At 43.3% G+C, this 22,889-nt stretch overlaps 1 protein-coding gene across 5 annotated transcripts in view; it reads left to right on the top strand.

Annotated features, from left to right (window-relative positions):
* The window catches only part of LOC108046767, a 60,284-nt gene that overhangs the window by 25,017 nt on the left and 12,378 nt on the right, over positions 1-22,889 (top strand). Inside the window, exons 2-5 of one of the 5 annotated variants that reach the window (XM_044458517.1) lie at positions 898-943; positions 20,435-20,603; positions 22,388-22,479; positions 22,720-22,830. In XM_044458517.1, coding sequence (XP_044314452.1) covers positions 20,477-20,603; positions 22,388-22,479; positions 22,720-22,830 — 330 coding nt within the window. In that variant the 5' untranslated portion in view covers positions 898-943; positions 20,435-20,476. Of the gene's footprint in view, positions 1-897; positions 944-20,202; positions 20,604-22,119; positions 22,190-22,237; positions 22,317-22,387; positions 22,480-22,719; positions 22,831-22,889 lie in introns of those variants that run through there. The other 4 variants (XM_044458518.1, XM_044458519.1, XM_044458520.1 and 1 more) reach the window with 4 other exon arrangements.

The raw sequence follows: 22,889 nt of genomic DNA, 5'->3' as shown, positions 1-22,889 counted from the left end.
TCTGAGAACTCCTGGGGATCTGACTTTAATTTATGCTCGCGTGTCTCCCAGTCGTTTGTTCGCCTCGGGCTACATTTAAATTGCACCACTTCTCAGTCGAGCTCGACCTTTCCTCTGCCAGTTGTCGGGCAATAAAAGTTTTTCACTCAAAACAATAATTGAGCGACATTGCCGGCCCACTTGACTTCGGGTGTGTGTGTTTGTGTTTGCTCTGTTTGTGCTGACTGCCTGGCTGCTTGGCACTTCGGGCATCAATAAGCATCTCTTGATAAATGTCCAATTTAATTTTGCTCTCTTTACTTATCTCCGGGACTGGCGCTGTGCCTTTGATTCGGCCACCCCACCACCGCCGCCGCCCACATGGTCCTTTTTTCTTGCATGCAGGAGGAGCTTTTCCAGCTTTTTATTCCATTCTTTTCCTTTTCTCTTTTTTGCTGCCGATTTTATTTCGTTTCATTGGCACCATTTCTTACATTTTGTCGGCTTCTTTTTATGCGCTCTGTAATCACGATACGACCGAATGAATGGCATATTCGTTTGCCACTTAAGCAGATAAGCATTTCAGCAATTGAGCGTCGGGATTATGGAGCGAGGAGTTCAATTTATAACCTGCCGGCGGAAAAATAATTTTATAAAAATATTACACGGTGAGTCTGTTGCCGTCACTCACTTGTTGATGGTCCCAGCAATAATGTTGTGTGATCCCGAGTCCGAGTGTATCTGAGCAGTCGTATAGGTTGTATCAGTTTAGTTCTTTCTTGGCTTCCCCACATCAATTCCATGATTTTCATTTTTTCCCTCTTTGCTGGCCAATTTATTTTTCCATCCATTCTTCTTGGGTTTTTTGCAGCCTGCGCTTTAAATGTAATTTAATTCGTCTTCCATTTCTACTTGCAGACACTGCCGCCAGCAGACGGCGTCTGGCGCCGGAACTGTCTAGCGGGTAAGAAATATGCTGAGGCTTTGATTTAATTGAACTTGCGTCATTTTCCCCCCAAATGGAGCCCGCCTAGCCGCACTCGCACTCGCATCCGGGAACTGTGCATCTGCTCCATATTTAAAATACGGCGGCTTATTAAACAGCTGGCGGGTGGGAGAAGAGGGAACGGGGGCGATGGAGTTCGGCTAATGGAAGTCTGACACTGATATCGAGCGTGCTTTCTATCCTCCTGATGCTGTGCTACACTCAAAAAAAACTGAGCAGAACCCCTTTCATTTTAATGGAGAAAGAAGGATGTCAAAATTAAATGATTGGTTATATATAAAGATAACAGAAATATAGAAAGATATCGCAGTAATAAGTTTGAAAACTTAATATCAAAAAAGTCTTTTTATAAATTTCCATTAAATAGTTGAATATACGCATCACATAACTTTATATAATTGTGTCGTTCGCAAACAAAAGATATACCAAATCTAAAAATCTAAAGTAATCGAAAAATCATTTTTGTAACGTGATTCTCTAAAGTAAAATAATCTTAATTACTTAAAATTTACTTTTATTAATTTATTTTCAAAAATAATTGATAAGAAATTCCAAAAAAAGTTACTCCGCTGATTTTGAGTGTATGCCATGGTGGTGCCACATGTGGGCCAGCACAGAGGCTAGTAAATATTGTCTCATTTTGTATGCTGTGTGCCGTGGCTAAAATCAATAAATCAAAGCCGGCCAGCCGGGCGGACTGATCCCGGAGTAGGAGTAGGTGGTGGACCTGGGAAGACAGGGACTTGGATGCGACGTCACGAATGTCGCACTCCGGCGCGTGCCTTGGCCCCAGCTGGAGCTGCCAAACATATTTGCGTGCGCCAATGCAAACAATGCCGGGTTGGCCACCCCTTAAATACCCAACACCCAACCACCACCCACGCAACACCCATCGCCCACTGCCCACGCCAACTATCGTTTCAAGGCCGCCTGCTTATACAACCCGCTATATCGCAGCCCGCATTGATAGCCTGTCTAATGTTTACAGCAGCTTTCCATGCCCAGAGGTCCTGACCTGGCAACAGGTTGACCCGAAACTCCCCTCCCCCCCACGCAGGCATGCAATGCAAACTTTAACATTGCAGCTATATGTATGGATATACATATATGGGGGGTCGGATCGGGTTGGATATTTGCCTGCATGTCAGCTGGGAACGGAGCGACCACAAAGGCAAATACGCTTGGCTAAAACTTGAAGCGGCTCAAAAGTTTCACGTTTTAAAGGCTTAACTCCCAACCCTTTTGGGCCACGCCCCCAGAGAGGGGCTGTGCTGGTTTTTTATGCGCCGCTCTGTGGGTTTAAAAAGCAATTCCGCAACTGTTTTTGCAATGCCGCCGCACATAGCATATGTAGCCCTCCGCCATCCGCCCACCACACACATTCGTATTCCATTTCCCAGCGGGCTGGCAACAAAGCTAGCATGCCCAATACCGTGCGGATCCCTCGGATCTGCCAGTATTCCCAGACTCCCAACAATGCTGTCGTTATCGTCGTTTTCACTTCAATTAAAAGTTGGCAACTTTTCTTGCCATGTTTACCTAACTTGGCGAGGACGAAAGTGGAGCCCGCTCCGATTGCCATTATGCAGATTCGTATGGCTGATTACCGAATTACAAACTGTAATGGCAGCAATTGTTTTGCTGCGACTCCCCGACTTCGGCTCCGCGGCATATGGCACACGCGAATGGCAAGTAGGCCGCAAGTTGTCACTGCGAAAGAAAGTTGAATAAAAAGGGCCAGCCCTCTTCACTAAATGCCATCAAACGGCAGGAATGGGATGTGGTGGCTTGTGACATGGAACAATGTCATGCAACAATTTGCAGCAGACACTTAGCGACACTCTCACACGAGCTCGCACATAAAGAAGGTCAGACCTTAAAGCACGTATCCGCCGAGTGGGCCGAACGACTTCCGTGCTGTTCACGCCCCAATGCGTTGGCCTCTCCCCCTCCCCTTTCACCTCCACCACCACCTCTAGCTCCTTCCGACCCGCTGATCCTGGCTGGCAGGAATTTCCGCGAACGTTAATTGCGACAAGCCAGCGCACTCTCGCTGGGGCCAAAGGCAGCCAAAGAAATGCCATCTGGTTGCACCTGGAAATGGCTAGAGACAGGTGCACGCAACTGTATAACAACTTAGTTGAGGGACTTGCCGCCCTCAAAGGAAATACTTAAAAAGAAAGGGACTCGGCACACATACGCATTAAATATGATATGAGATGTCCCCAGACTTTACCAGGCGTTCATTCTTTCCCTTTTAGGGGACTCGCCCTAAAACTATATTTCCAGCAAATTATTAGATTGTAGGTGCTTTAGCCTTTTGGGGGACCCGCTCTGTAACTACTTTTTCTAAAAAATAATGATAGGGTTGTAGGAATGTGCTTGTAGATGAAATTATTGCCTATGTGCCAGGCATTAGGTTTTATTTTTTATCGAAGTAAAAAGGAATTTCAATAAATTGCATAAATAGCTTAAGGGTAAAGGACATTTTCGATTAGGTACAATGACCAAAATAAGGGGTTTTCAAAAAACATATTAAGAATGGTAATCTGGTTGCAAGTTTATTTCCTTAAAATATTAAAAATATTAAAAAATGTATAATTTTTTCACTACAATTAACTAATAGTGAAAATATGATATTATAATGTTTTAATGTTTTGGAAATTATACATTAAATATTCACATATAATGTTTACTTAATAACTGCTGTTGATATAAAGCTATTTTTGGTCAACTTCAGCTTGAAAGTAGAAATTAGAAAATGCCAAAGATCGACCCACTGTAGACTGCATATGCTGCAATCGAGGCCAAGATGAGTTAGGGGATAACCATTTTATAGAGGTGCCATTTGCCATTTACTTGCCGCCACTCGCTTCGCTTCCTTTCCATTGAGGTTGCCTGGCAGTTCGGTATCATTAAAATTGATTTTGCAGAAGGATGCTGCAGGGGGAGAGAGCCGAAAGAAAAGACCGAGAACCGTTGGAAGTTGGCTTTTCTATTTGCCAAACACCAAGGAATTTGCTAAATTGCTTTTCAGCTTGCAGCAGCAGTCGCCGCACACCTTTCCACCGAGTCAGAAGATGCGGTGCAAAAAGGGGGCCAACGGAAGCGGGATCGGTAGCTACTTGGGATGTGCGTTTGGTTTTGCAATTAGTTTTCGCCCCGGGGCCAATGGCAAAAAGTTGCAATGGCTGCTGCTTAGTCATACAAAAGCGAAAGCAACATCGAGAGAGGGAAGGGCGGAGGGGGAACCCACACACACGCAAGCCATATTCCTTTTATTGTGGTCTATTGTCAAGTTATTGTTGCGACTTTGGCAACTGTAACAAAAGCGATTAAAACAGCCATAAAACCTGAGCCCATTAATAGCGCAATAATATTATCAGCTTATGTTCGTTCGATGCCTCATGCAGCCAAAGCGATTCCCTTTTGGCCCAACTAAACTTTGTCTCTTGTATTTTCATTAACATTTATTGGTTTTTTACTTAGACGCCGGGACATAATATCTTGGCCCAAACATTCACACACAGGCTGCAGGTCCTTCAGCATCCGTTTCGGTTCGGGGGAGATCCTGACTGCCTGCCATGGCGCACAATATTTCGCGGTCGTATCAGCGTCATCATAAAATAACGTTAATGACGGCAACAAGGTCGTAAAATCAAAATTTCTGCTATTTCAACGCTGAAACCGCTGCGGCTGGGAGTAGCTGATGCTGGCAGCTTAGCAACATTGTTGATATGAGACCAGACTCGTTCAGGCCGGGCCCCAAACCCACCCAAGCCAGATGAGATGAGATGAGATGATGGCGATGGGAATGACGATGGGGGAAATGGGAAAGGAAACAGAGACCGAGGACCGAGGACCAGACCCGAGACTGCTGCCCTTGCAACCCAGCAGGCGCCGACATGGCCTGGTTACAAGCCGCACAATCAAACGCACACAGACAGGAATGTAACATGTGGCGTATGCGTAATACCACGGAAATTTAATTACTTTAAAGGCGCGCTTGTCTGCTAGCTAGGTCAGTGGATTGGAAAACACAAATAAAGTTATCAAACGTGCACAGATTTGCGGGAAATTAGCTCAGGAATACCTTGTTATATTTGGGACTTGGGACTTTTATGTCACTTAATGCAAGGGCCCAAATAAAATTCACTTTTTTTTTTTAGTCCATGGAGACTTCTTCTCCCTGCTGCAAATTTCATTTAATGCGCTGCCACGGCAACCGGTTGAAAAGGGTCCATATATTTTCTATGTGCTTGTGGGACGTGCGGCATTTCAAATATTCATTAGCCGAGCACCCGGCACCGCAACTCTCCTGTGCCGCAGGTCAGGGTCGATTTGTGCGCCGCAAGTGAGAAATGATATTCGAAATTAATTTAAATCACCGAAAATGTGAGCCAGTGCACTTTTCGATGGGATTTCAACGGGGGAATCAATGGCAAATCGCTCTCCAGACCTTCTGCAGCCATTGTCTGAGCCCCGGTTTATGGTTTTGGCCAGGGTTTATGGACGATGAGTACGGGTACGAGGAGCATCGGCGTTCAGATTTTATCGTGACGGGCGTTAAAAGGTCGTAAACGTTTGCTGTCTGTGGCCTAAGTAAATCAGCATAAAACCTAACTAAATGAAGACAATCAAAGTGTGGCCACGCCCCAAATTGCATGTATATAAAGGGCGAAACAAATATATACATGTGTCTCATTTGGACAGCGGGCCACTCGAATTGAGTCACAGCATCTGGCGGACTTGTTTGTCATGGTTTGGCTCCCTTCTTGCACTCGAAATTATGCTGGGGCCAGGACTTTGCCTTTTGGCCTCATTCCTCTCAAAATATTTGCAGGCCAAGCAACAAAACGTAGCCCAGTAGCCCAACAATATGGTAAACTATATAAAAATTTGCCCAGGCCAATGGACAAAAGGTCGGGATAGCGACATCGTTATTGTCCTCATTGTCCTGGGCCTGGTCAAGTGGCTAGCAGCCGGGACGACGATGACGAGGACGATACAGCCATATAGCCAAGGCAGAAGGAGAAGCATCAGCAAGGAGCAGCAGCAGCAGCGGAGGCAAAAACAGCAACAAGGAAGATTTTACTGTCCTAATAAAAGACAAACAAAGGACCTTCTGGGGTGGCCACCACGGAGCTCTTTCGTATCGCAATTTTCATTATTTTATTTGCCTATAAACGGAGCCATATTTTCTGCTAGTGTATGTATGCCACATCCATCCGTCCCACACACTTGGTCACTCCATTTGTTTATTTGCCTACACTACACAATTTTAAGCAAAATAAGTAATTAAAAAAGTCATAAAGTGGTCGGCTGGTGCTTCTATCTCGGCAATAGCCCAAGTCCCATAAAAATCAATGCCGACAGACTGGGGCCATGCAGAAAGTGGAAAAATGGACAGGGAGACTGAGAGACAGAGAGACACACCCGGTCAATGGGTCAGTCGCGCTGAGGTCAATTCACTTGACTTTAAACGATAAACATACTCGGCAACAACAAGGCAAACAACTTGTAAGCAATTAAGGCAAACGTATTGACTTCTCCTCTCTGCCGGGCCCGTTTTGCGTGTGCGAATGTGCAGGATGGCGGAGGATGTTGGCCCGAAGGAGGTTGATGGCCAAAAGGGGATGTTCGAACAAGCCGGCTGTCGCCAACCGTCTGCCATCGATATCCATGTCGTCGACATCACGATATTTACCCTTACTCCACGTCCAGTTAACGACAGGAATAAAGTAAAAGTCCCCGATCAGCATCTCATGTAATTCGATATCGATATCGTGGGCAAAAGAAATTCGGTTAATTTGATTTAATTAATTATGTGCTTATGAAAAACCTGTCTGATTGGGAATACAGAAACCCAATCAGACAGGTTTTTCTCTGACCAGACTGTAATTTAATATTGAAATTGATAACACTTATATACTCACATAAATGAAAGATTGGATAATGGCATCATTATAATTGTCCTTATTATATAAAACCAAAATGAAGTGTATCACGACCTAAAGACTTCTGTGCTGATATTTTTGTTTATCCATATCAAAGCTCTTAAATTTTCAATCAAAGCAAATCTTAAAATCTTTTACTGAGAGATAGAATGGTAATTTTTAATTGGAATTTTATGCAAATCGTTTTTAAACATAAGAACAGCATTAAAACGATGACAGCTTAGTTACCCGTATAACGATTGAAGAGCATATCCATTTCGTTCTCTATGATGTTTTATTTGCTCCATTTAAATATTAACTGACTATCTAGCTCAGATTGCAATAATATTGCCTGCGATCCGCACAACAGTTTTATTTTGCATTTGTGGCCAGTTTTCGGGCGCCATTGGCCAATTAAAAACAAATTGTTTTGTCTTTGCTTTGTGCGCTATTGTTAAAATAAATTTTTTCTACATATTTTGATTTATTTTAAATATATATTTTTGTGTATTTCTATTGTGTAGTGTTTTCGGGTGTGTGTGGATGGTATATAAATAAATTTCGGTCAATGCGCTGCGAAAAGTAAAGCGTTTTTATTTTGCATAAAAAGTGTTTATGCGCTGGAAATTGAGGTCGTCAGCGTTTTGGAGTACATGTGAGAGTGCATGTGTCTGCGTCTGTAAGTGTGTGTGTGTTTGTGTACAAGTGTGAGTGGCAAGTTTTGGCTCAGGGCTGAAGTGCCACCCCCGTTTGCCACACCCCCACCCCACTTTCACTACGAGGACCTGCTAAATGTTTGGCGACATGCAGGCAAAAAATGAATTTCTCCGCCTGTTTGCTGCTTTTACGGCTGCTATTGTTGCCGTGAAGTTGAGCTGTGTTAATGAAATGCGTTTGCGTTTTTTAGCTGCCACAAAGCGCAACTGGCAACTTGCAACTTGCGGAGGCCGAGCGAAAACTTTCGCGACTGCCTCTCGAAAAAGCCCGCGATTCGCAACTGTAATTAAATGCAGCGCATAACTGCTCCGAGCTGCAAGAGCAGTTATATACCGGAGTACTAACACACATCTAGGCATACACTTGAAAAATATTTAAGGTTTCGGAGAACATCGATTTCGCAATTCGCTCACCTTTAAGTTGAAAATATAGATGGTTACTTAAATAAACTGTTGCCATTGAATAGTCAATTTTAAAATATATTTTCTTACAAATAACATTTTTTATATTTTGATGAAAACAGGTTACTATAAAAATAAATTTAAATTACTTAAAATTATTTTTAAATATGTTACATTTTCCCATTTTATCACCACTTTTTTTCTGCCTATTTTCCCGAGCGCAACGACTTTTGCGCATTTAAAGTATTTTCACTTGTTTTTGTTTTTTCTAGCATTTTGACCTAAAATTTTCGCAGCCACCGCACTAATGTCAAGTATGCTGCCAGCAGAGTTTTCATTTCGCATATGCGGCAATTATGTGCCCCTTTTCCACTACTATATTTGTGTGTGTGCGAGTGTGTGAGCGGGTGTGTGTCTGGGCACAGTAACAATAATTGCGGGTAATCAAGTAATGCTCATTTGCAAGGCACAACAAAGTGGATCGGGGCGATAAAGACATCGTGCTGGCAGCAGGATTGCGTCAAATGTGACATGTTAATTCCAGGCGAACAGGCAGCCAAGTTAACCGCCCTGCTGATTGAAGTGAGACGCACCAGCGATAAGGACATTTCGCCGTGCCGACGTGTCTGAGAGCCGGCTGATTTTCCACGGAAAACTGCTCGACTGCCTACATATGCGTGAAAGGTGCGACACTTGAGAAACGCTTCAGTTCGTTACGTATACGCGAAAAATTGCGGCTTTATTGCGCTCAACTGTAAGCAAAGCAAATAGAATGTGGAAAAAAAACAGCCACAAAAAAAAGGCAAACAAGAGCCCAGTGAAATGTGAAATGAAACAAATTTGTTTCCTTGCCTAAGAAATCGAAAAAAAAATTGTTTGCACAGAAGAAAATTCAAGAATGTAAATTATAAAGATTTGGCATAAATTTATTTTAACATAAAATAAAATATCAAATAGGAAAAATATATAAAGATTAAGGGATTTTAAAACATTTAAAATTTAAAACATTAAATTTATGTTCTTGCTTTGGTAATGATGAAAAATCATCTTTATATCTTGAGTTTTAAAGAGTATATTAAAGAGTTCTTACTTACTAGAATTAAAAACTAAAATCAAGACTGGTAGCGTACCTGAAGAGCATATTTGATTTTGAAGGCCTTAAACTGCATATAAATATTTGTGAAAACATTTTTTTATAAAAAAATAGGAATAGACCAAAAAAGTTCTAAAAGACAGAGAATTTTCTCGTTTATCTTCTCCTGGCCATCTATATTCGGCAACTTTTTAAGCCATCCTCCATATACTGGCCTTTATTTTAATTTATTTGCCATTCCGGCGGCACACACCCTCGGCCAGATAAACACGCACACTCACAGGGAGCAGGCATCAACGCTTTGGCAGAAGGCTAAGGGAGTTGGCTTTTTAAAAAATAACAAACTTTTGCTTTGCTTTGTGCAAAGGGCTAAGAACAGAAGGAGCAACAACAGTTTAGCTGGCGTGTGTGTGTGTGTGTGTTTGTGTGTGTGTGCCGAGAGCAGCAGGCTGTCAAAAAGTTACTTATTTTCTTTTAAAAACTTGTACGAGTCTTTTCTCGTTTCGCCAGCTCTGGAGGTCCTGATTGCTCCGCCCTGTGCGATGTTTACACAGCTTTTGCTTTTGATAAGGTTAATCAAAAGTTTTTTAATCCATTCTGCATACAGGCAAACATAGACCGACACACACCACCCACCCACACACCCAAAAAAAAAAAAAGGGCGCGAGGAGATCATCAGTATCAGATTCGTGTGTCCTCATTATACATTAGTGCCTGGCGAAAAAGAGCAGAGGAGAGGAGCCAAGGCTACTTTGAGCCCGCGGCTCATTCGAACTTTTGGCGCTGCAAAGTGAATTTCATGAATGCCAAATTATATGTATTTGTTTTCTTCAAGTTCCCCAGCACGCCGCACTAACCAAGCGAAAAGCGCTGAAAACTCCGAGCTGGCTGTTTAAAAATCGCATAATTTATGTGCCAAAGTTCAGCGAAATCACTTTGGACAGCAACGCGACGCGACTCTGGTGGCGAAAACTTTGCAATTAAGCTCCGAGAGACATTTGGCAAACGCGCAAAGTGAATCGAACCGCTGCCCCATCCTATTGAGCCCCACTATTCGACCTGTTCTTCAGGTTGCACAGCCCAGGCAGCTGCAACTTTAGCGATAACTTTAAATCATCTAATTATGAGTAGCAGCCATAGGACACGAAGACCGCCCCGCAAACAGGGAAAAACAGGAGGCGTTGGTTGGTAGTTTGGTTGGCAAGGGGAACTGCCAGTGGCAGCATTTAATTTCCGCTGTCTCAGCTCAGCCTGCTCACCTCCGGACCCCTCCGAACCCTCCTAACCCCCCGAACTTGGGACCCCTCAAAAAGCACCGGCCTTCGAACCCTCCCGACTCCCCGACATAACTGACACTTTACTTCATTTCTGCTGACTGGAATTAATGGCTTTTGTTGGCATAGTTTTAACGCTTGAAGTTCGGCTGCCGGTGCTGTGTGTATAAAATTTATGTTCGAATTTATTGCAAAGTTTATTAGACAATTCCTTTTTTTTGCAAAGTAATTTTCGCCAAAGAAACCGAAGATGGGGAGGGGAAATTTTTGTGAAATTTATGAGCTTCATAAATGACCAGGGCAGTCCGGTCAAGTAGCTAGCTGGGGCCCACGCTGCGTATGAGCAACGTGCCAATTGCCATGATTTCTGTGTAGCCAGGAGGCAGTTGGAGAAATGGCAAGGAGTTAAAGGACCTGTCCGACAGAGTAAGGTCGGTAACAGCTCTTCACATTACGAAATGATGTCGGCTGAATGCAAAAATGCCATAAATATGAATGAGCTGGCGTGCAGAAAGAGGAATCCTTACCGCATCCTCATCCTCAGGCAACCCATTGCCATTGCCCAACCGATGTACTTTATTTGTTACAACATATTTAACTGTAGTTTTCCGCCCACCCTTCTGTGGGCAGGCTTTTAGTTTCAGTTTTCTGCTCCTGATTTATGACGGCGCAGGCAAAACATTTCAAAAGCCAGCCGAGAAAACTGTGTCAGGGAGCCTGGTGTATGTGAGTGTGTGTTTGGCCAGGTTGCCGGGTGAGATGGCCGGGTGGCCGGGGCCAGAAGTTTCCTCATAACTTGCCGGGGCCCCAGTTCGCCCGGCTGTCCATCCGACTGCCACTTGTTGTGTGTCTCTCATCAAAAATGTATTAACGAGCTTGCATAGCAGAAGATTTTTATCTGCCGGCGTTGATTTCATTTTGAGCTTAGTCCGCTCGCACCCTCGGCGGTCCATCTCACCTCTGGGTTTGACTTAGATTTTTATCGCTGTTGGTGTGTGTGTGTGTGTGTCTTCAACACGTGCATGCAAAGTTGTTTGTGGCAGCTGCGTCGATTCGCCAGGCGCCAGTTTTCCTTCGTTTCCTTTCTTCCGGCGAAACTTTTAATGGCGCATTATTTCATGCTATAAATTATGACTAAGGCCGCGCCGCGTATTAACCGCCAGCAGATAAAAACTGTTAACATTTAACAAAGTCAAGTGGCGCCGCCGATGACAAAGCTCTTTGACATTTACACTGATGAACCAAAAAGCGAGGCAGTCCCCGAAAAAGGTGCATTTTCGACTTTCCCATCGCCCCTTTCATTTGGCGTCTAAGCAAGCGGAAACTGGCGGGGAGAAAGAAAGGCGAGGGAAAAGTTTCATTTCCAGGCGTGACGCGATCTTGTGTAAAAGTTTCTTCCAGTAACATACAAGAGCGGCAAAACAGAAAAACAAGGCCACAGAACAGGAATAGTGCGCACAAGTTTCAAATGCCACTTTATCTTGCGGCTACGCCTAGAAGCGAGCTATACTTTATTTTCTCTCTGTGTGCCCTTTTCTGTGGGTTGCCACGGAATTTATGCGGCTGCTGGTGCTGGGGATTTTTGAGCAAAATAAGCAACTACCCGACGAAAAAGTTATGAGTTTTGTGTCATAAAATGCCACCAAAACGGCGGATGCGATTCCACCTGCATGGCCATTGCTTAAACGAGTGTTTGTGTGAGCGAGAGATGTTTATGCAGAAGCTCATTTCACGCTTCCGCTTCCGTTTTCTATTATGTAAGACAGTTAGTAGCGGCGAAGAAAAAACAAAATCATAAATTTCTAATAAAATAAATATTCCTTTATCCCCGTGTAGTCTTCGCCCCACAGCACAAAAACATAACTTCAGCTTAAGCACGAGATCTCAAGGGACGGGGGTTAAAGCTGTGGGGCAAACACAATGTTATTTCGCCAACTTTGTAACTTTGTAGCTTTGGATAAAAATTAGCACAAAATTGAATTAAAATCGTGGGCTAATGAAGGCGTATATTTTCGGCTTGCTAATCAAATTAAATGCAGTCAGCGCTTGATGAGAGGACCGACCGAGCCAAGGGAAGGCGAATGGAAACGGAATGAAAAAGGATGCGAGGGCTTTGCATGTCACGCAGACCAACATTAGCCCCAAAACGACTGCGGGGGTGGTGGCTTCAATCTCAGCCAAAGGCAGCGGCAGCAGCAACATCGCCGGCTTGTCATGATGCCACGCATCGTGTCGCCTACAATGTGGCAACATAAAACTATTACCACGACGACATGAACACAACTCCTAATTACCCAGGGATTTGCATTTGTCTTGCGACGTGCACAAACACACACACACACACACACGCAGAAAGAGAAAGATATAGTGAAAGTGGGGGAGAAATGTGTGTATGTGTGTGTGTGTGGCATGTTGGGGGGCGTGGGTGTCATAAACGAATCTTATCTGCCGCGCCTTTTTCTGGGCTGCCACGCCCCCACGTCTCCGACATGCAATCCCCATCGCTCGCAATCTGGCCTTCTCTGTTTTTTCCTTTCTGCTCTTTAATTTTACGGCTTGTAGCGGAAACGCAGCCGCCATTTTCTTTTCACTTCATTGCCATCGCCATGTCGTTGGTGCTTTCGTCACCACCCCAATCCCCGCCCAATCCACGAAACCGCCAGCCCACCCACATTGCAACAACCCCTTGCCAAGGCCCACCACTTACTACTTAGCCCGAAAGTCATTAGCTTGTCTCGTTTATCTTTTAATGAGTGTAAAATAAAAACGACATGGGAGCGGCTGCTTAACAGCTCACCAAAAATTCCGGGACAGACGCAAATTATCGGGCCGTTAAGGCCACACAGCCCACTTCCCATCCCCCTCCACTCCTTATCTATACCCCAAAGTCAGAGGCCAAGGAGCTGGATAATCTAAAAAGGCCTACTAATAGGCAAATGCTCGTCATTAACCCGATATCCGGAAGAATGTTGCCAGTCAAGAGCATGGAAAAATATATCGAGAGGAACGCTTCAAAGGAGGTTAAATTCAAGCCTGTTACATCATTGAAATCTTCATCGCCAGAGTAAAACGAATTATTCTCATAAACGAGAAATAAATAAGAAAAGTAAGGGTAAAGAAAAATGCAAAATAAATAATTACTTTTCTGGAAGGGTGAAGAAAAAAAATAAATTTTCTTAAATTAGTCAAAAACTACTAATATTAGTAGAATGTTCTCAGAACATACAACTATTTACTAAAATAATATAAAACACTGTTATATATTGTCTTGGATGGAAATTCAATAATACTATTCTGCCTTTAAAAGCCTTAAATTAATTATAACTTTTGTACAATAAAATTGTGTAGCTTAAGCATTTTTCGGTCCAGTGCCTTGGCCATAGTTTACTTAGTTTTTCGCCGGATTATAAGCGCAATAATTTCCCTCCTTTCTTGGGGATGCGGACTCGATGTTTTCTAAAGATTATGTCCGTTCTTCTGTTTCCATCCAACTTCCGTCATTTGTTTGGCTCTCTTTAAAGCTTTGCAGCTAGCAGCTCCCGCTGTTTTACTGGAGTTGCTGATGCTGCTCCTAATCTCCAGCTTCTACTTAACATTAAGCTTGCCTTTAACCAACACTTCCACACAAATCAAGTATACGCATTGGGGGCCGGCGACTGGGCAGCTATGTTTTAGTCACTCCCTGGTGGAAAGAGTTTCCCATTGCCCAGCTTCCAGCATCCAGCTTCCAGCTCCCAGACCGCCCCTTCCTGTTTATTCTTAAGCTGCCACTTAATCCAGCCACTTCATCCGCTCCACGCCCATTCCCTTGGATAAACAGCCACGCCCATTACTGGGATATGCCCGGCAGCGTGTGTTTGCGTGCTCACGGGGAACACTGAAAGCGACGGTTACGGACTTCGGTACGCATTTTTTTTGTTGCTCCTGGTTTCCTTTTTTGTCGCTCCTGTTGGCCCTTAATTAAATATTAAATGCGCCTAATTGCGCATTTCATAACTCAGGCAACGGCAGGTAATTAATTATTTACGTTCAACTAAATTGAGCAGCACCAGGCACACGTCGACTCACGCACAAACTTCGGGCGCCTCAGGGCCACGAAAACAAATGTGTATGGTAAAAAATCGAGCCATGGATGGGTTTAACCAAAGTTTCAGTTGGGGAGAGGGGAAACATGTAAATTAATATGTCTACGGCAGGCAAATGGAGGGAATTATTTGCGGCTCAATTCGTGCAGTCTTAAAGAATAAGAACCCGCAAACATTTGACTCAACATGCTTGACTTTGATGTTGAAACTTAACCCGACGATCCCACGGGGCATTTAATTATGCAAACTCGGGCAGAAGCTAGAATAGTGCTCCCGGTGACGCTGCTCGTGCATAAAATGAGCGACTGGCATGATTAGCTTTGGCATTTCGCACACAGCACACACACACATATATCCCACACCCAAAAACAATCCGAGGCATCGAAATTAAAACCGAGAAATCACAGAGCTGCCGTCCATTGTTCGGCCACAATTTGCACAACTTTTGGCAGCCAGTGGTTAGGAAACTTTCCAAACAGCATTGGGTGTACATACACAGATACAGTGTGCTGCGATGGAACTTGCTCCAGCAACTATTTTCATAAATAGCGGCGACCAGCGCCAAATGCAAACAGAGTCCGTCGTCCCAGAGACGACGTCTGGTCTCCGCCCGTCCGTCCGTGCCACGCCCCTTCTCCGGACACTCGTCCCTCAGCCGCCGCCCTCAAATCACGGGAGCAACTATCGCCGCCTTCGTCTGGCCAAAAACTCCTGACAGCCGCCGGACAGCCGGCGTGAATCCTTTAAGTTTCTTTTGTTTGGAATGTACTAATGCCGGTTTTTCACTGTGTGATTTATCGGTTTTGAGGTTCACAGTTCGAGTTTCAAATGCATTTTCCATGTTACCCGGGCTCGGGTCCGCTGTCAGGCCTTGGAACTCCGGCCCGAGCAGTTACAACAAACTTCAAATAGCTTTGGCTACCTCTCATTTCATCCCGGAGCCAGTTCCTTGCCTTCTTCTCTGCGTGGGTGGGCAAACTATTTGGCTTTAAAATTGTCAACTCATCTCGACGAGTGTTTTTGCCTGCAATAATAACTGAATGATAAAGTTTTCCTCTGAGAGTGGGTAGAAAGGAACAAATTGGACACAACTCGAAGTCCAATATTATAGAACATGAGCATAAGAGACCGGCAATAGCTTTTAACGACTAAGTGCCTAACGTTAGGTTTCGATAATTGAAATTATTGTAGGTCTCGATAAAAGTTCAAGGACTTATTTAAAGATAAATCTTTTCTGAAACAACTATACGGATTTAAAAGTTGATTCATATTTTTCCTTATATTCGCAATTTAAAAGTCTTAATACCATTTATTTAATGCATTTAAATTATTATTTGTAATTTTATATACCAAAAATTACTTTGTGCAAAATGCCAATTATGGGAATACTCTAAACTATTCAGGCGATTAAATTGAACATTTGTCGCCGGAATTTAATCACATTTTGGCTGCCTCCCTACGGTTGAATGGATGGAAATTGAAACTGCAATCGCACAGGACGTCAAAGAGACGTGTAGAGGCTAATTAAGCCTCTGAGGTTGCCCAAGTCAGAGTGACATGCCGCAATCGGCGTTTTGATTAAATATTGACCCCAATCGGCCTGTTGACCACGTCTTCGCGGCTGGCTATCGCTGCTGCCTGCAAACAATTACGGCTAAATTCATTAGTGAGTCATGCATAATTAAGGGAACAGAACCAGCCGTGACACCTCAATGGTGGGCAATCGGGTGTCCTTTGGGTGGGATGATGCATAAGTGGTTGGGGAGTGGCGGAGATGGAAGGAAGGATGGAGAGCGTTTGATCAGCTAAGGCATAAAAAAGAAATCAATGTCCTCGCAGGAAGTGCCTTGGCAATTTGCAATCCTTTGTGCCATTACACAAAGCTTCCGCCGTCTGGTCGTGCTCCTGGTTTGCTCTGGGTTTTGGATCCTAGTTGGGTTTAGCCTGCAGCTAAACGCCGCTGCAATCAAAACGTGGCGTTAGTGTTTCAAACCAGCAGAAGCAGAAGCAAAAGCAGCAGGAGCAGGAGCATTAATCCTTCATTGGCAATCAGGAACCTGTGATGAACTCGCTCTGCCCTTCGAAACGGAAGTTGTAAAAACGCCAACGCCGCACAAAGCAAACACGAAGGGTATTTTCGGTGCCTAGCGGATGGCTGGCGGCTTCCCTTTTCAAAGAAGATGGGGGCTAACCAGTGGCACGGAACCGATTATAGTATTCCGTATTTGGATTCTGATTCTGATTCACATTCAGATTCAGATCCGCCCTGGGGGCATTCGTCAAACGACGCATCAACCGAGGCAATTGTTTCGCCAAGTTTCTTTCTCGCTTTCGCTTTGTTCATTATGTACTTTCTGCTCCTTTCAGTTCAGTTCTTTTATACTCGACTCGTCTCGTCTCGTCTCGTTTCGATTCGTTTGTCCTTGGTCCTTGGTGGGAGCAAAGGGGGTTATTCGGGCCAGAGGATGTGGCATAAGCACTGATTGATTGATTAGAGGCTTGAGTCGCTGGAGCAGGAACGCAAGTGCTCGACTCGCACGGGGCACTAAACCTAATGAGGAGCCCTCCAGCAAGTGTCGCATCAATCAAGGACGCATTTAATGCGTTATAAGTGTGTGTGTATGATAGCAACGATTTCTCTTGATTTGCGATTATTGTTTAGGTGTATATGCTTCGTCTGACAGCCGGCGATTAGCAAAGTGGATCAGCAGAATGAATGAGTTCTAGGACCGCCGCCACAGCTGACTGAATCCTTTAAGTGGATTTCATCTTAAAGCAGGCCTAGTTTCCCTTGCAACAATTCCAATTTCCCCTAGCTCGAAACTTTGTCGACGTTGCCGGCTCAAGTGTCGGCGATTGGCATCAATAGCTCCGAAATCGATGGTAACTGGACATCGGGCAGAGCTTACCTGCTGCTGGCTCAGCACATTGGCATGACAAGGCTTCCGCATTAGATACCGGTCAACAACTGTTCTCCTGGAACAACTACATGCACTACAAAAATCATCAATGAAATCTATAAAAAAAAATATATTGGAGACGTTTCAGAGTTATTTTTCCATCGAATGATAAATTGGACATCGAGTCCTATTAATAAATTCAGGGATAGGTTTTTCTTTTTGTTTATAAATGCATCCGGATTTCACCAACTTAAGATCTCAATATTTAAACACAAAAATATTTTAAATTTCTATATCTCTAAACTCTAAAGTCTTTTTACTTCGAATATTTTTCTTACATGAATGAATTTTAATAGAATAGAATATTTGTATAAATTCAAATGGTATATATTTATTCATTCTTTTCTATTGGCACAAAGACAGAGTTTTAAGTGTAACTGTTGTTACACATACACCAATCGACTTTATTCTGCGAACTATTTCATGTCATTCCAGAAAATCATATCAATTGGCTCGGCCACCGGTTTTCAACAGTCAGCATAGCATGATGACTATGAGGATATACGAATGGGTTTGCTGACTTGCCATTCCCTCCTATTCCATTTCAACTTCATCTATATCTATATCCCCGCGTGGAGATACTTTTACCCCTCCATCGCTTTTTGTAGCCCACTTCGTGACTGTCTGTTGCCCCCATGGCAAAGTGCTCATTATCAGCTGAAATGTTGTCAATTACGGATTTTCGTTTGTTTTGTTTTGATTTGACTTTCAATTGAATTTCTCCTCGGAATTTGAATATCCGGCATTGTCCTTTGTCCTTCCTTAACGTTGCCATCGTCACGAGCGGTTGCCTCACCAAGAATCCAAATCCGCCGAGCCCCCAACCCGCGATTTTCCCATTAAGTTGAGCGCCCTCTTTTCAAAGCTGACTGCTTATGATGAGCTGGCTTCTTATTGGTAAACTGCAAACTTTGTACATAAAAAATTAATTTGATTATTTTTCCCCAACGCTTAGATTTGCGTTAATGACGCCATAATCAACTGTTTTATAGCACTTTAAAAAAGTTAATCCAGCACATATACATGCACTGTACATTTTATTAAGCTGAGCTGTAACTTTTTTAATTACACCGTTTTCGTGTCTGAAGGGCGAATTTGTTGCCACTTCGAAAAGCGAGGAATAATTTGTTAATTTACGTTGTTTATTTATGATCTACGGACTTTGGTAGATTTTTGGCAAAACACATACCTTAAATCAAATTATTCTCTCTTATTTAACCCATCGGTGCACAAAAGGCGGTTGGGCGGGCATTTACTATGCGGAGAAATTTCAATTAAAATCATAATGAAATATTTCGAAATTTGTTTTTATCAAAATTGACCCGGACTACAAATTTTGTGAATTCCTAATGCCCGAACACAAAGACAATGGCCAGGAACAAAGGCAGAGGATGCGGCATTAGTTCGGCAGGATATCACCCCACAGCCAGGCAACCGCAAAATAATTTCCCTCAGTGCCCCGAAAACAGAAAGGCTATTAGTCAGAGAAAGCCTGCTGCTCCTGGGCCATTTGAACAATAACACCGAAACATTAAAGTTCAAAATGATGACCCGAACATAATCGACTTGCCTACAATAATATTTAAATTTAATTTAAATGCTCACATGAGGGCATTTAACAGAGTCCATCCTTGGCAGTGGCGGCCAGAAACCCGCAAGCAAACAAATCGATGAGGATGTGTCTCAATCTGCCGGACAATTTGCAAAACGATATGCTTGAAAGCTCGAAATGGAAAGGTCGTTGGGCATGCAAAATGCAAAGGCAACACTTCGTCCTTCGTCCTTGGTCCTAGCTCCTGTCTGTGTGTGTGTGTGTGTGTGTGGGTTAATGCGTTTGTTGTTTTTGCGGCAGAGGGACTACGACGATAACTTTGAGTCGCATGCTTAGGAGCACAAAATGATTGGAAGAGCACAGAGGGCCCCGGTCCGGACTAATGGCATTTTATTGCTCTATCTCTGGCTCTGGTTTTGTGTATATTTCGGGGGGATTGCCATTCAAAATTAGAAGCGACCGCTATGCGCACTCGACCTTAAGACGAGGAACGTTCAGCTGGGTGCAGTAAATGACGTATAAGCCCCGACCCAGGCTTAAGTGCTTAGGGCGCTGTGAGTTAATGCGTTGATATGATGATAGCATTATCAAAATCTGAACAGTAGCTGTCTTTGTATCTGTATCTGTATCTGCAGCTGAATATCTGTACTGTTTGCTTGCGTGCCATTTGTAACTTTTGACCATTAGCTTCTGTTTTTGCGGCCAAATGGAAGCCAAACAATTGGTCTTGCTGATTTTGTGGTCTAATTGATACAAGAAGCAGACGTCTTGTCCTGTCAGCCAAAGTTACAAATGCAACCAGCAACTGACAATTGTTTTCAATGTTTTGGTCACTATCTGCTCCTGTTTTCTCCTCCACCCCCCTCCCCCTCTAGTACCGTCCACATCCAATCTATTTCAGTTGTCAGAAGCACAGTTTCTCCTGGATGCCGAATACAGCCCCCAGCTGTCAATCAGTGGGTGTGTGGACAGACAGACGTTTCTGATGCATTTGTCAGGGGCGTACGCTGCGTATGCTTAATGCCATTTGGCACACACACACACATGGAGGATCGGACTGTTGTGTGTGCTGTTTAGTTAAAGGTTTTTGTCTTCCAGCAAACTTTTTAAGCACGTCGAGCTGTTGAAACTTACGGATGCGTGTCATTGAAAGCCTTACAAAGTTGTGTCAAACGTGGAGGGGTGGCGGTGGGGAGTTACATATAGGATGCACTCTATAGTACAGACCCATAGACAGAAACAAAGGGGATAAAGAGACTGAAGATGGGGTGCTGCAAGAGCAAGAGCAAGAGCAAGAGCAACATTTCAATTTGCTGCTCTGAAACTTTGACAAGTAGCCAGCCAGTTATCAATAAGCCTGAGAGCATCATCTCAAATATGATTATACGATGCTTCAAACTTTTTCTCATGCAGTGCAACTCTTTACAGCAGCAGCAGCAGCAGATATTGCGACTGTAGCGGCAACAAACAGACATGGCCAGCCAAAGGATACGGCCAGAGGAAGGACGAAGGATGAGCGCCTGCCGACCGGGAGCCTTGCATACGGCATTCAATATGCTGGCGTTGAGCTGGATTATAATCTCAGAGTTATTGCTCAGTGGTAAGTGTTCAAAAGACCCATATATAAATGGCATATTGCAGGGTTTCCTTTTCCCCATCCGATTCCCCCCCGATTCCTCGTCAGCCAGTCTGTCATGTTAAACAAGCTGAATTTATTATGCCAACTGCGTGTGCCGGGGCGTGGTTAAATTGATTATTTAATCTACCAAATAACGGTTTATATTATGCACTGAACCACCCACTGCATCATTCCGACCAACTCTTCCGCCTGAAAGTCGGGTGAAGTAGTCAATTTATTAAATGTCCCGGGGAGGGGCGAGCGCTGGCCTTTGATTAATATTGGTTTGTTCAATTAAAGTTGCCATAATTTGGCCAACCACACGCCTGTCACTCCACTCGTTTCCCGCCAATCCCACAAATCGATGAAAAGTTTCCGAACGACATGTGAACAATTGCGAGGACAGTTCATTTATTGATTATGTCATTTTACAGGGACAACCTTTAATAAAGTGATTGGTTTATTAACAACTTATTTTTTAACAACTTTTTGTTTTAGCAATGAGGTATAAAAATCAAAAGTGTTAGTGTTTCAGTGAATCAATTAAAAGAAGATCAGAAAAACTTTTCCAACCTTTTCGCTCACTGTATAAAAGCAGTCATCTATTTACATAAGTATGCGTGTATGAAAGTTTGTACGTACCTTTGTGTTTTTTTTGAAAGTCCCGAATTGGAACCAAAAGTTAGCTAATAAATGGAAATTAACTAAAGAAAGTGTACTCTTACTCCAACAAAAGGAAAATTTAAGATTATAAAGACAACTACGCAATTAAGAAGCACAACTGTTGGCCAACAAAAAAAAACAATAACAAAAGGCGGACAAAGAGAAAGAACACAAGAAACGCTTTAAAACCTTAAAAGTTACTTGACCAACAAATAAAATAAACAAACGAGAGAGTTTACCACACTGCAAGACATAAAAATATGTATTTTTATATTCCTTTTGTTTAATTTTAACAACACACGCGGTTCACGATCTGTTTTTAATGAAGAAGAAGACAGCTGATAAACAGGGTTGCCACATGTTTCAATTAACATTTGTACTTATATATCGATAGTCACGGAATAATTTCGTTACTCAAGTCACCGTTTTTATTGGTTTTAAAAACGTATTTAAAGATTGATCCCTTATAAAATTAAATTAACTTGCCTTTTTACCTAGTTAGTTTTGCTGCAATTTAAAAATGTTGAATTCGTACACGATCTTTTTATAAAATTGAAAAATGATTTCATTTGAATATGCAATTAATGCAGAAATAACACCGCTCTTCAATTTCACACGCTGTGCTTATGCCATAATCATATTGGCATATCTCTTTAGTGGCGTTTATTTAAATTTCCACTCGATTCGGATGAGCCAAGTTTAATGTTGATAATTGCTGCAACTCGCGTTTAATTCCGCATTTTAGCCAGCTCAAATGAACAAGCGAATCGAAACCCAAATGAAATGGAATAAAATAAATGAATTGCATTACATGCAAGTCAAATTTGGGCCGAACCCCGTCTTTGTCATAAATTAACATGCAAGTGGATCCCAGTACAGATCCCTTTCCTTTGCCGCCTGGTTGGGTAATTGGGTTTTGTTTTTCGAATACATTTTTCTCTTATTTTATATACTGTCTGCCTTTTTTTCCGTTGGCCTGGGCATAATCGAATTCGAATGCGTATACGCCATGTGGGACTCGTCATTCGGCAGGTCCTACGGTTAAACGACTTTTGGGACAGCCTTTAAAATTAATGTTTTGCCACACCCCCACACTCTTTCAGCTCACTGCCTGAAGGATCTGAAGATATTTGTACCGGAGGCCGTCATCATGGGAAATGCAGCGACATTGTCTTGTCAATACGATTTGGAGCAGGTAAGCGACACTTCCTCGAGAGGAAGGAACCAGAACAAGGAACATCAGCCAAGGCAACAATACGGCGGATATTGTCGTCGGCGGCATGCTTAATTATTATAATTACTTGCACTTTGTCTTGCCGTCGACGTCTCCCGTCGCTTATTGTCCTTGCTGCTCCTGCTGCTGCTCCTTCTGCTCCTCCACCTCACTATCCACTCAGGCTTTTCATTATCGCATTTTCCCACTGTTCCTCCGCAGGCGGCACTCTACGCGGTGCGCTGGTACTTCGGCCAAGAGGAGTTCTACCGCTTCGTTCCCCGCGAGGCCAAGCCCACATTTGTCTTCGCCGTCGCCGGCATTAATGTTGATGTAAGTTAAATTAAGCATGAGATCGCCAAATATGCACTCGCGGCTCCTTTTTCTAGCTT

Source organism: Drosophila rhopaloa, unplaced genomic scaffold, assembly GCF_018152115.1.
Source record: "Drosophila rhopaloa isolate 14029-0021.01 unplaced genomic scaffold, ASM1815211v1 contig_167, whole genome shotgun sequence".
Classification (NCBI taxonomy): Eukaryota; Metazoa; Arthropoda; class Insecta; order Diptera; family Drosophilidae; genus Drosophila; species Drosophila rhopaloa.
Note: the sequence above shows the minus strand (reverse complement) of the source record. Positions and strands in the feature narration are given on the sequence as shown.